This window comes from Lagopus leucura, unplaced genomic scaffold (genome assembly GCF_019238085.1).
Source record: "Lagopus leucura isolate 7727_CA_CO unplaced genomic scaffold, USGS_WTPT01 Super-Scaffold_100001, whole genome shotgun sequence".
NCBI lineage: Eukaryota > Metazoa > Chordata > Aves > Galliformes > Phasianidae > Lagopus > Lagopus leucura.
Window position 1 is genome coordinate 87910726 of NW_024962262.1, and position 15141 is coordinate 87925866.

A 15141-nucleotide genomic window follows, 5' to 3' on the forward strand; every position below is an offset into this window, starting at 1 on the left:
CCGCCACAGCGCAGTTTCCTGGCCGCACCATGCTGCTGGTGCAGCTGCCTTCAGCCTATTCGATGCTCACCAAAGTGCCTGAGACATCAAGCTCCTCCTGACTCCTTCTGCTAACTCTTAAATAAAAGGTTCTTTTTTTTTTATTATTTCTGGGAAGAATTTCCATTTTTTGAAAACAACTGTAGGTTACAATTTATTCAAGTTATGTCGGAATTAGATTATTAAACGTGATGTTAGAATTGATGGGACGTCCCTACATCCCTACAGAGTGACTTCTGGAGTTAAAATGAGGATTATCTCTTTCAGATGAACTGAGCCAAAGAACAGCATTCAATTGCTCCTTGTCTTTCTGCTTGCGCTCTGCCTCTCTGCTCTTCTGACTGTCCAAAGTAGAGAATGCCCATCATACTTCTGTCTGGTCAGGAAAGAAGGCAGATGAGGGGAGAAAAGAGAATCCCAAAAGCCTAACTTATTTCCTTAAAAATAAATTCTGAAGAGGACAAATGGCTTGTGAGAGCATAGATCGTAGTTCTTGAGCTATCTTATACATATATACATATATACAGGCACCTAATGGCACGACCACTGAAAAGAACTGGAGCTGTTTATTCCACTTACCTGTGCACTTTCAGTTTGGCAGCTTTGGCATTAGGCATCAGATTCGGTTATCATATTCATACACTTGTTAGTTTTGTACTTTAGAATTACTAATCTGTATTATCTTCACACCATCCTGGTATACTTTTTTACTGTTACCAGTTATTATTTCTAATATCTGGTAGCATGGTTAGAGCACAGTGCAGTTCTTGTACAAAATATGGAATTGGGAAACTGCTTATTAACAGGTTATGAAGCTCTCTGCTTCTCTTACTATGAAATATGAAGTAGTTCTCTTTAAATCTTCCTGGTTGCCAAGTACTTGGTGGTTACCTGTCCAGCTACGTCAGGTGGGAATGCACTGAATGAATGACATACAGCAATAAGTATAACAGGTGTTTAAGTCAGTGTGCCTTAACTGTGAGAAGAACATAGCAGAATTACTACTTTTGGATGTAACCAGCAGTGTTATGTCAAGGCTTGTTACTGTGGTCATTATATATAAAAAAAAGCAATATAAATTTTGAAATCAAACTGCTCTGACAGCAAAAAATGGTGTATTTGGTCACGCACTTTTGCTTAATGCAATCCCTAATGAATTAGGGAAAATTACTGAAGAAACCAGTCACTCAGAAAATGCATGCATCGAGGAGGAAAAGGAGAGTAATGTGTGTCTGACTTGCACAGCAAATTAAGAATAGAAATGTATAGAAACACTGAAGCAAACAGGATTGAGAAACAAAGGCAGGAAAGACTTCACCACCTGCCTCTTGAAGGTTGCAAGCCAGATTAATCTATCAAATGCTACTGATTGCTATTGATTCTTCTATTGAATGAATCAAAGTTGTGGTTTTAAGACTGTCCAAAGAGAATCCCTCCTATAGGTGACTTGCAGCAGACACGCCGCAGGAGTTCATGCAGCCACAGGGTGTTCCCTCTTGTGCTAGGCTTCACAGAAAAACAAAAAACAAAACAAAACAAAACCAAAAAAACCAACAAACCCAACATCCAAAGGACTTGGTAAAACCAAGTAGACCAGTATATATTTTTTCATTTCAAAAAATAAGTTAGTCAATGAAAATTAACAAGTTCAGGCTTCCTGCACTACTGGGAATATTTTTCCACTCATAACCAACATCTGGACATTTGATAAGCATCCTGTGTAAATCCCAGCCCAGCACAGGAGCTGCTTGTTTTTAAAACACAGCTGAATTATTTGAATTCTTGTGGTGAATAAAAGAATTAGCCAAACTGCTATGCCTGAGAAAGTTACATCAAAAATTGAAGCAAGGGACAGAAGACAAAATTCAACTTTATATAAGGACATCTTAATGATGTACTTGCATTTATTATTTAGCAGCTTGAATTAATTATTCCTGTTTGTTAGATTAAAGGTTGAAGGTTGTCTATTCAGATTGGGAAATTTTATTATGTTAATGATATCTTTAAGAATTCATTTAGAAATTAAATGGTCAATTCACAGTAATATGCCTTATTTAAGTACATTAACCACAAGATACAAATGCAGGAACAGTGATTGGGAAATATTCATTCACTGACACACAACTTAGAAAGTACTGGGTTGCTGAATGCCAGTTGTATGGAAGAAAATGAATGTAAACAGAGAACATCTGCCTAAGGGTTTAATCAATAGCACTACTTCTCTACTTTTGGGAGTATACCTACAGTATTTCAACAGCCTCTCTGTTTTAAAATAAGACACTGTTAAATAGGCTGAAATATGAGAAATAGTTCAACGTAGTGGCTGAGTTGCAGAGTTTGGGCACAAAAATATCAGAGATCAGATGAATGATGATAGCACATGAATGAAAAGCAAAGAAGTAAGTATTTCTTAATTGTCAACATATTGTTACCAGCTTCCTCATTTCAGAGAAATGGATGCAGTATGTTTTCCTCAGGCTACATCTGACTGTTTACCATATATGCTTCTGTGCTGTCAGTGAGCGCTTCAGTGGGAGAAAAAGCCTACTGGATGCTCACACTGAATACCAGTTTACCCACAATTAGAACTACTTGTTTCAGCAGAAACTCTTAAAGATTATGAGGCCATTCAGCCTCAATAAGGAAGGTTCTAAAGAAATGAGCAATGTACTTACTATGAGATTTTCCTAAGGATTTTTTTAAAGTAAAGAGTAGGGTGATTGCATGTTTATTCAAAAGGATTTTCATTAAAACCCCAGGTGCTGATCTTCAAGAGGGAATTTAAAATAAAAGCAGAGTGCCTGGTGGAAAAAAATGTGATAGTTCCTGCGAGGTTTGCTATAAATGAAAATACAATGAAAATGGAGAAGAGAAGGAGAAATGATGCATTGAAGGAGTAATGCACTGTGAGTAAAAACAGAGGTAGTTTCAGTAAAAATATAAGCAAGTAGTGGTGTCATGTTATAGGAGAGGACAATACTCATCTCAAAGTGCACTACAGCTCAGTTCATTTAGAAAAAATATGTTAAAAAAAAAAAAAGGCAGTAAGCAAAACCATATTCATAGAAGCATGGAGTGGTTTGAGATGGAAGGGACCTTCAAAGATCATCTACTTCAACCCCCATAACAGTAAGATGTAAACCAGTTCTTCTGTATGATTTCATGTCTTCGTATGCCATTCTTTAATTCCAAATACTGCACGCTTCTTGAACATGTTTAATTGACCTCATAATGTAATGCCTTCTTCAAAAATGGGAAAAAAAATGAAGTGGAACTACTGAGTTTCTCCATCTCATTGAATGGATTTCTGAATTCAAACTGTGAACCTAAAGCCTCATATGGCATAAGGAGTGATACGAATCTGTGAAACATTTTATAGGAGAAAAAAAAGTCAGAAGACTTCTTAAGAGAAAACGTGCTTCTCCCCCATCCACCCAAAAAACCCACAGCTGAAAATGGGAAAGCTTGAGCTCTAGAGTAGAAGAAAGAGGAGAAAGGAATCCAAAATAAATATAAAAAACACATCCTTTTTTGTGCAGCAATATATAGAATTAACGCACAGAGATCTTAGAATTATTTTAAATAACAGATGCACAAAAGGTCTTTTGATTTTCTTCCTCCCTTCTCTTTTTCAAACTCTCACAGCGAAGACATGCTAAATGTGGAGACAGAAGATTCTGCCACCTTTTAAATCAAAGATGATACAGCCACAGCGGGGCAGTCAAGGACAACACATACAATGTGTTTCTCAGATGCTTCTGAAGTGCTAAGAACAGATCAAATATTTTAGATACTAAGGGCAAAATCCCACAGTGCTTTGTCAGGCAAAACTCTGGTTAAAGCCAATGGGAGTTTTGCCTGAATAAGTACTGAGCAAAGACTATGCTGTTTGACCTAGATTTATCAGAGTTGTACAAATCTAGGTCTAATGCATTTTTTTTCCTCCACCATAACAACCACTGTGCTGCAATATTCTTGTGGCACTTTGCTCAAAGGAAAATGCAACAACAGTAAGCTAAACATCAACCCCGAGGTATTTAATGAAGGGAGGAACTCACAGCATGGCAGGGAACTGACATGCTGAAAACCTGCCAAAGAGCAACACTAAAAAAATAAATGTATAATTTCAAATTTCTGGAAGTCTGTTAAGTACAGGAAAATGAGAAAGTAAGGTTCCCAAGGGCTTCTTTGTAGTTGAAAATAATTTGGCTTTCCTGTGTGTAAGCAAACCAATTCATAAGCAAACAGGCAACAATGAATAATTTCCTTCTGTAGTTATTCTTCTGATTTAAGGCAGACTGAAATTTCTACATGTTCAGCTAGTTGAAATTCATCTAGTTGATTTCACTGGGGATTAATTTAGGTGAATAACTAGGTCAGTCTTGTTTCCAAGTTAACATCGTTATTACAAAACTATGAGAGTAGACAAAGTTAAACATGTGTATACATTGTCTCAGAAACTTTCCTCCATAATTGCAGTATCCTATTTACATCAAATTTGATACTATGTACATGAGGTCATGCAGGACTGCATGAAGTATCAGAAATAGTACCAACTATCTGGCTTCCTTGTTCTAGATGAAGTAAATATCAAAGCACTGACACCAATGACAGCAGAATCAGAGATTTTATCTGAAGAGAGATGAGGAAATGGTGGGACACAAGTACTTCATATCACAACACAGAATTCAATATCACTCCAAGCTAAAAGTCCACTGTTCCACGTTTACCTGGATCTCTTCCTTGCAAGATTCTTTTATTTCAAGAGCAGTAGTTAAACAGTGCAATGTTTTTTTTTTTTTCCTTCTTAAATCTGAGATCTCTTTCATAACCAAAACCTGGAGCTACTTTGCAACATTACCCAGAAAAGCTGTAGTATTCAGCCAGACAGTAGATGGACACCATCTTTGTGAAATTAAACTTCCGATTTTTAAAAGGAGGTCAGAGAACTCAGAGAAAAGCCTCTGATGCTTTTCTCATTGCCGATGACTTTGTTATAATTTAACATTTGCTGAAGACAAAACATAAAACCAACTCTTCCTTGCTTTCAAAAATATTGAGTTTTCCTTCCTCCTTTGTATTCCTTCCAGTCCTTTGAAACCTCCATTTCTTAACTGGTTCCTTTTGGTCACATTATTAAAACTACTCCTCAACAAACAACAATAACAAATACAAACAAACAACCTCACAACAAAACAAATAAGCAACTACCTCTCCAGTACCCACAGACCTTCTATTGGAAAAGGAACAAAAGGACTCTGTTCCTTAGATCTGTGTCTTCAATATGGGATGTCAGAAACGTATGCTGCAAAATAAACTAAAATTAAGTCCTCGCAAAATTATCAGAATCTCTGTTCTCTTCATTACCATTTAATTACTCGTGAAATAAGTATATAATCTCCGAAATTTTATTGCCTCTTTCTAAAGCGTTAGAAATTGATAATTAAAAATCACTAGAAATGCAGGAATTGTCAGTCATGTACAAATACAGCGTAGGATAATCTGTTGGGAACAGACTGAAAAAAGCAAAAAACAGGAAAGACCAAAGCATCTGTATTTGGGTTTTGGCACACAGGAATTCCAACTGAAAAAAAAAAAAAAGGAAAAAAAAAACCCCACAAAAAAAGAAGACTACATCTAGCAGAACTATTTTCTGTCTCCTTAAGAGTCATAATTGTTTGTTCTTCAGTTGACAGAACATGCTCAGTGCAACACAATAAGATATATATAAGATATATATAACATATATATATCTTATAATATATCTTATATATATATATAAGATAACACAATAAGAGAAAATACAGGACTGAGATAGAAACACAGATGAGCTCTTATAGCATCTGAAGTCACAGTATGAGACTGCTCTCAAGCTTCCTTCCCTGTGAGCTCTGAAATGTGCAACTGACTGCACCTAAAAAACTGCCCTTAAGTACCAGAGTAACAGGAACCCACCCCTCTCCTCCTCTTAAATTACTGTTACATGGACTAGAGTCGGGAATTAGATTGTTCACTGATAATGCTCAAGGACACAGTGCAAAGGAATTACATACTAGTGTGGAATATATCACAGTTTGGGTTAGGGTTCACAAAAGTCCAGTGGAGTCAACTGCACTGTTTTCCACCTGTTTCAAGTTTTCCAACACAGAAGTTTTATACATGGCTAGATGAAGAGAAGTTACTTTTCACAGCAGTATTCTATGTGGACTGTAAATTCATGTGGGCAATGTTGCGATAACAGAAAACAAAAATTCCTGCCACCTAACAGCAGTTAGATAATAGAGCTGCAGCTGAGTTATTTGGCTCACTGGAGATGAATTATATTCTTCTTCATAAATTGCCTATCTATTCTGACTTCTACACTCGACAGTATGTAAATTTATCTTCTTAACCTGTCTTTACAAGTGTCAATAATTCAGAAAAATCACATGACTAAGCTACGTTCTTTTTCAAAGCTTCTTCTTTTTTTCAAAGCAAAGGTTGTCCGGCTTCTTCTATGTACCTGAACGCTACTGCCTAGAAGTAATTAGTGTCAGATCACATGTTGCTAAACACAACGCCTCTCACCTTAAAGAACTAAATTTGAACTCCTTTAACAGGATATCAGGAGCTGTGCATGCTTTTTTTCACTTATTCTCCAATGTAACCTATTTAATACAGTAAAGGTATTTTATGATGTACTTCATCTTGGTCATAATTTTTCATATTAAAGTAGAAAGTAAACTGTGGTACATTAGTAAGCAATAACCCAGCTAACCCAGTGTTCATTCATATAATAAATAAATAAAGAACTTTGGTTTTATGTTAGTATGCCTGCATTTCTAATATCAAGTGTTGATATTACAGTTCTAAGTGAATGTAGTACTGCTGAAACTGTTCAAGTATGTCCTGCATTTTTACAATAATTTTTTAAATTACAGTTTGAAAAAGGCAATTCTGATAAACTAAAATTAAACAATTATAATTGTGCATGCAAAGGCTCATATGCATGTTAGGACAGCAGTGTTTCAAGTTAAAATTAATATTCTGGTAATTGCTAGTTAAAAATGTATCTGTCAGCAGTAAACTACTATGATTGCTCATATCATAGGTATAAAGAGCATGTAGTATGTTACGTGTTACTGCACTACTGGCATCACTGCCAGGTACAAACAAGGCAAGCAGAATGAATGAATACTTTTCCATGGTCCAAGCGAGAGGTCAATAGTTAGGAGCCCAGGACATTTCTTTCTGAAAAGACTATCTGGAGCTTTTTGAGATTCATAGTCTTAAATATTGTTTCAGAAATCATTTTCAAGTGCACTGACTTTCGCCTCAAACCTCCCTCCTTGCACAAATACTTAAGATTTGCTTGGAGATGTGGCATTGCCCAGCTCTATGGGTTTAATAACTGTAAGTTTTGCATCTTAAACAGAAGACAGTCTTAACACTTAGCACCATGAGATAATACTGGAAAAAGTGAACTCTTTTTTCACCAGTTAAACAACCACTAGTAAGGAACACTCTTTCTCCCCAAAAGAGCTTTCTAAGCATTCCACCAGTTAATGATATATCACCAGCCCCGATGATGTTAAAACTAGTCAGTGCTATGTCACTGATGAATAAATCCTGCACTCCAGGCTAGAGGAAAAGAAAAATATAATTTTCTTCTTCAGCAATGGAAAGTATCATTTAAGCGTTACAAGGAATCTGAATCAGTCTCTTCCTTTCCCAAAGTACTGATCAAGGCATGAGGTCACCAGAGGCAATGGCAGTTACAGTTCTAAGAACAAAAGAATAGGTGTTACATTTACATATTCCGAAGTAAAAGTCGTCTGGAGAAAAAGAACACTTTGCAGCTTTATGCAAAGATTTACTTATGACTACTCTTTCGAAGGAAGGAAACTCCACAGGCTCCCTATCCGATCCTTTTTTCTTTCTAAACAGGAACCTCTTTATATTCCCACCCCTTTTACATTCCCTACCAGAATTGACTGAACCGTGCTGTAAACAGTGATGTAAAAGGGAGATTTACAGTATAATCTGTCCATTACAGTCTCTTCTTTTTGCACAAATAACATACTGTGGAAACAGATACACTTCAAACCCACTGAGGAAATCAGTACCTCCTGGCAATGAAACCTGCATTTCGTAAACAAGAGGCAACTGTATATTATTCAGTTAAGCTATAAGCTAATACATTTTAATTAAAAAGTCAATTGTAGCACTGTATTCTGAGGCCAGTTAACAAAACATGATTTTTTAAAAATTATTATTATTATTTTTTTTGCCTGGTATTTTCCATTTGCTTTTACCTTTAGATTATAGCCAAACTGCAGTAAAATGTCAGATGCATTTTTATAGGCTACTTTCTGGCTAGTTCATGATCTTCTGTTTTATTAGCTAGTATTTAAGCTGACCAGTTAGCTCCACTGAGGCATCCTTTTCTTCCGATCCTTTTCTTTAAACAAAAGTTTTTGCACCACTCATTTTTTTTTCCTACAAAAGTTACTTTCATTAATTTTTGTCATCACTTGCCCCGTCAAAATATTAACTGATCCTCCCAGCCTGCCCATCTTGTTTTATCCTTCCGAATCTTTTCTATGTTTTCTCCATAACAGTGGTTACAGTTGCAACAGTTGCATTTGATATTCCATAGTAAGCCCCTGTAGGACGCAATAAAATGCTGCTAATTTCTGCAGATTTACATGCTTGTCCTAGTTTATCTATCTTTACTGCTGTACACTCTAGAGTATTTCTACTGGGTTGTACTTCGACAGATAACTGCTTCTTTTGGGTTGCTATTCCAACAGACATGTTTTGTTATCATTTTCAGTAACAAATCTATTTGGAAGAATTAAACTACTTAAAAGCAATGATTTAACAAAATAAATAAATAAATAAATAAATAAAATCTTGAAGCCAGGACGATTTATTTTGCATTTAAGTAGCACATGATACAGAATTTCAGTGTACCAATCCTCCACAGTCCCTTCTGTACATGTTAGAGCATATCCTCAAGAAAAATGCCATCCTGATTCAAAGACTTTTACAAAGAAAAATCTGCACATCCATGAATGGGTTCTTTTTACTGGTTAGAGTTCCTTTGACTGTTTGAATCAAAAATTGCAATAGTGAATCAAACATAAGGTGCTCTAATTCTGCAGCCTGCTACAAAGAAAGCTTGAAAATAACGCATACTCTGCTTTTGTTACTTGTTTTCTTCCTAGAATTACAGAATACCCTGAGTTGGAAGGGACTCCCTTCCAACTACCAAGATGCTAGGATGAATTTATGTTGAGTTCATGAAAAATGATTTTGAACATTTTCATGCTCATGAAACACACATTTTCCACTTGCATTTATCTGCTTAACGCATATATGGAGTTCCTAAATGTATAGAATGGTTTGGGTAGGATGGGGTCTTAAAGACTATTTAGCCCCAGTCCCCCAGCAATGGACTGGTTGCCACCCATCTGATCAGATTGCTTGGGGCCCCATCCAACCTGGCCTTGAACACTTCCAGAGATTGGATGAAAAACTGAGGTAGCATGGTGGAGAAGAAACAGCAGGGATGCTCTTTTATATATAATAGCAGGAGCTGTTACATCATGTTTTACAGTTAAATTCAACATCATGATTTAGAGATCTCTCTGAATTAAGCTCCTTTTGACTCTCAGCACCTAAATGAAAACTTTTGTGCTGTTCCTCAACCCCATACATTTGTAGGTCAAGCGACAACTATTAGAAAGAATACTCACAGAAGTGGAAAATCAGACAAAATTAGGAGAGATTATGCAGATTTATATTTATTTCATTCTTGTCTAGAGAGCTTCTTCCTAAGGATCTGTTTTGGTTGTGATCTCTGTTACATTCTGTTGGCAATCCTGTATTGACCGCTCTTGAAAGCTGATGATAAAACCAGAAAACCTCTAAGATGAACTTGTGATCAAAGTTTTGAAACACAGAACTACACATCAAGACTAGTCACACTTTCTTATGTGACAGGTCAAAGGGTCAAAGTCTTTCGGCAGGACACTATTCTTTATGATGCTTCTTCATCCTCTAGTTATTTGTCATTGAGCATAACCTGAACATGTGTTATGTTTGACCAGTCTAACACAACAAAAGACAGCATCTCTAAGTAGCACGTATGCGTCTCCACCTCCACTTATCTTCTGTGTAGGGAAGTAATCTAGCAACTCATGGGAAGGCAATTAAGCTGAATACCACTTGACTGAAATTTGATCACATGCTTTAACTAGTTCTTCCATCTCCATACCCTGGAGCAGACTAAGCACATCAGCATAACTCTTAGTAACTTGCTTCTTTCTACCTCTCACGCATACTCTGAGACATGAGTACTTAAAAACGTTTGATTTATATGTTAGCACCAAAATCATGCTACAGTCTTTTCTGCTGCTGTTAAAGGTTAGAATCCAGAATGTGTGATGTCTGGAAATGTCTAGTGGCTGCCAGCAGCTGGATTCCTGCACAGGAGCTCAATAACCCTGGTAAAGAAAAATTGGTATCGTCTTGCCTCATCTAAAGACAACCCCTTCAGGATCCCGTTGAATTTTGTACTTCTGATTTGGCAAAACCTTTTGACAGTCCCTCTGTTTTGTTTTTCTGAACAGCTGCCAATAAACAGGGTACTTCACTGTCTACAGTTAATTCTTAAAGTAAATGACTAGGTAATATGCTTGTCGTAGGAATGAGACCATTCAGAAACAGTTACTTCACATCCCAAAATCATTTGCATCTTGTTTCTCTTTTGAGCAATTTAAAACATCACCCCCCTTCATATTCCTAACTTAACTAACTTAATCAATGAGAGAATATTGAAAATGTTCTAACATGTCAAAGTTATATAATAAAGTAAAAAAACCCAACAACCCAAATTAAGCCTTAATCTTGAGCTGCCAGAAGTTTCATTACATGTCAGTGTTTCTATACCTTACTGCTGTCAATCTATTTTATTCCTCTAATCAATCTAATAAATCTGAAATCTCCCTGGATGAGGTATTTTAGCCAAATGGCTTGAGAAGAATTAAACCCACACATTTCGAGTGACTCCATAAAGAGTAACCAATAATTTAACTCCCTAGTAAGTATTAAGGAAAGAATATGTTGTACATACTAAGGCAAAATTCAAAAATACACCTGATGATAAAAGCTTACAATTATATTTCTTTACGAGTCATGCAGTTCAGTTTTTAGCAGGCTTTCATCCAACTGCAGTACCCAAATGCAGAATCTCGAGGTGTCACCATGAACAGATACCAGTGTAGCCCTTTGTGCAGTAGTGACACAGATCATGATCTATTCATACATATGTACACATTTTGCTATATACAAGTTCTCCTGGAGACCCATGGCTTTTTTCTAAGTATTGTGAATATATTTCAAATTCAAATGAATCCACATCATATAAAATTGTGGACCTAAAAGAGGGATGCAAGAGCCTGGATGTCCTCTGTATTGACAGGAATGCTTGCTTATATTCTAGAAATGTCTTTTCATGAGCTGCTGTTGCCTTGGAAACCATCACAAAATATGAAAATTTAGTCTCTATAGGGCAAAAACCCACCACACTTTTCTGTATATCTCATAAGTTTCCTTATCTTTTCCTATCAAATCTGAAAAACAAAGATTGGCAGTTGGGTATTACTAACTCTTAATTCATACTCCCTATTCAGAAATTATACTTCATTTAAAGTTTTTCTATAAATGATAAACAGAGTTAGGAAATAAGATTTACATTCATTGTCTCAATAGGTTGGCCAACCTAATAGGTTAGCCAAACCAAAACAACAAAAAGAAGTCAAAAGCTGTTTCCTGATTTTTAGGGGAAACATGCTGTCCTTATACTGTGTTACCTTGGAGCACCTGACAGGTTTTCCATCACTCTTTCCTGAACAGTCTCCTAACAAGCATGAGCACAGAGTGTTGCAGTATTCTAAGAAGTTTCCTTTCTTGCCTTCCCCTATCACAGTTACTGTTTTTTCCAGACTGATTCTAGATTTTTGCCCTGCATGTGGGAGAATGCACCAATAGAAACAACACAGCATCTACTCAAAATCAATACGCAAAGAGGAAGAAAATGTACATGACAACAGCAAGATAAAGCAAAAGATGTCAGTCATTTCTATTTCAGGGCTGTGCTTGCTGAGATGTTGAAAATCCTCTAGGTAAGAGGGCCACTTAGCTTAGTTTTGTGAGAAGGAAACCCATTTTGCCATAGAGCATGACAGCTTTATAAAATCTCATTTGTCTTTTACTTCAGTGAATTTATCAGAACATATTTATTTTAGAGTTAAACAAAGAGACTCTGCAATACCATTACTACAGCAATATTGAATGCAACAAATAAAACAGTACTTACTACAACTGCAGTTAAATTAGATGAGTTCCTCATTTTGGCCTAAATCACTTTTCAAAATGAAAGTACTTACGGAGAAATTACTTAATGCTAGTTTACCATCCCTATTAGCATTCTGTCACTTTGTCCTATCACAGAAACCTATGTAGGTCTCTCTGAAAGTAATACCTCCTACTTATTTCCATGGACGCTACAGCAGATAAGAAGACACTGTTTGATAGAACAAATTCTCAGCTACAAAACACTCTTTTTCAACACAGTCACCATCATGAGCTATGCATTTTTCTCTATGATGAACAAGGGCTTGTATGTTGTGTTTATCCAAATCTGTACCAGCGGAGGTGACTCACTGTCTCTCTTGCCATTGCTGAAACGCACCACCGACTGCTTCCCTGTGCTCACATTCACTGTTTGGTCTCCATAAATGCTCATAAGTGTAGATGAAACAGTGAGTGCCATTTTTTCTGCATGGAGAAATTCAGTGACACATCTTTGCTTCTGTCAGACTGTCCCTCTGTTGCCCTCTGTTGCATGGCAACAGAATCTAACAGTTTTAGTGGGAAGGTTCAGCCTTTACTGCCATATCACCAATATCTGCCTCTGACATTGTAGGTTAGCATCATACAATAGGAGGCATTACTTTTGGAGCAGCCTTGTGTAAGTTCAGTGACTTGGCTCTGAAATAATTTTAGTTTCACGGATAGGAATTAAAGTTACTTGAAATCAGTTTATTAAGATTCTTGATGTTGTGGTGATCACAAGAGGAATGTTGTTGAATATTTTGCAGAGATGAAGAAGTGCTCCATCTGAGCTTGAAATTTACTGGCATCACTGTGATCCGTTCCCTATCTGCTTCATACTGTAGTTGAAGTTTAATTTTTCTTCAAATCTGAACAAGCTTCTCCAGATTTTACTTCACTGAAGAAAAAAATCCAACCAACCAACAAACCAGCCAACTAACCAACAAACCCACAAATATTCGCTGTTACAAAAACAAATTTCCTTGTACCGCACGATGAATTTTAAGTATTAATGATGAGACTTAAACCTTGACAAAACAGTCTTACATGCTCCAATAGAAGGTAAGCTAAATTATATCAAAATTAAATTTAAGATGCAACACTTCCATGAGATGAAGCAGTGAGAGGTTTTCCTCCCCTCCTGTATGTGCATATCTTTATAACTAAAGATAAATGAACGAAGTCAGCCAATTCAATCCATTATTCCTATGGCTTAGATAAATCTGAAACAAAAGGGGCAGAGCGACAGACCGTTCAAAATAGATAAGACAAACTTACACTTGTTGTATAAGCAGCTTCAGGATCATCCTCCAACACCCGTGACAAACCGAAGTCAGAGACTTTACACATGAGGTTGCCGTTGACCAAAATGTTACGGGCTGCCAGATCACGGTGTACATAGCCCATGTCTGAGAGGTACTTCATGCCAGATGCAATTCCCCGCAGCATGCCCACCAGCTGGATGACTGTGAAGTGGCCATCGTGTTTCTGCAAGTAAAGATACAAGTTCAAGGTACACATCTAATTTTCTTGAACTTTGTACTAGTGACATTAGATAGAGATTGTATTTAAGATGTATTTGTAGCCCTGCCAGCCAACCCAACCAATGCTGGCATATTTTTTCATTTAACTTCCCCAGCAGCACAAGCAATCTCTCCTTGTGCAGCTTATCTCCCCCTTTTATTTTTTTTTAACATTTCCACACTCTGCATTATCATTCCAATGACCACACCTAATGTATTTTACCCTCAGTTACCATAAATGCTTTCCCCCACTTCTTAAAGCAAGAATGAAAATGCACAGAAAAATCTGTTCTGCACATAATGCCATATAACCTCTGCACACTAAGGAAAAGGAAGGTTGGGATGAAATTCACAGAGTAATGCATGGTTTCTCCAGTCTTCCTAGCTGACTGAGAAGCCACTTAGACCCAGACCCATCAAAGTATTACACTCTTTAATTCCTGCTGGAATCTATTGGTGTTGAACTTCAAAATATGAATTATGTCATTAATTGCACTAGTCTATGTGGTTAGTCTTGGGCCTTGCTTTTCCATCTCCAAAATGAAAATTATTGCTTCCATACCTCTTAAATCAGAAGTCTGCTCTATCTATCCCATATAAGGCAGACTGCTGACAGCAGCATTTTTGTGACCTCAGTTAACAGACATTTAGCTTCTCATGGATTATTCAGTAAGCCAAGCTTTTATGTTAGCAAGAAGAGACATACAAAAACAAACAACTCTTCCCTTCGAGCAAGTTAACTTTCCATTTTCTCTTTTAACACTTTCAGCATCAGGCTACATACAATTAGCACTCAGGACATTTCTATTGCTTAATTCATAAGCAACCAGGACTGTTTAGCCTGGGGAAAAGGAGGCTGAGGGCAGACCTTATTGCTCTCTTCCCACATCTGAAAGGTGCTTACAGCCAGAGTGGGGTTGGTCTCTTCTGAGTGGTGACAGGATGAAGGGAAATGGCCTCAAGTTGCACCAGGGTAAGTTTAGGTTGGATATCAGGAAACACTTTTTTACAGCAAGGGTTGTTAAGCACTGGAATAGGCTCCCCAGGGAGGTGATTGAGTCACAATCCCTGAATGTGTTTAAAAACTGTTTGGATGTGGTGCTCAGGGACATGATTTAGTAAAAGGCTGTTAGAGTTATAGTTAGGTTGTGGTTGGACTTGATAATCTTGAAGGTCTTTTCCAACCTGAGCTATTCTA

At 36.9% G+C, this 15141-nt stretch overlaps 1 protein-coding gene across 4 annotated transcripts in view; it reads right to left on the bottom strand.

Moving 5' to 3' along the window:
• EPHA6 (EPH receptor A6) overlaps window positions 1-15141 on the bottom strand; it is a 495246-nt gene that overhangs the window by 50677 nt on the left and 429428 nt on the right. For all 4 annotated transcript variants that reach the window (XM_042867712.1, XM_042867711.1, XM_042867715.1 and 1 more), the window contains one exon: window positions 13699-13908. In XM_042867712.1, coding sequence (XP_042723646.1) covers window positions 13699-13908 — 210 coding nt within the window. The remainder of the gene's footprint in view (window positions 1-13698; window positions 13909-15141) is intronic.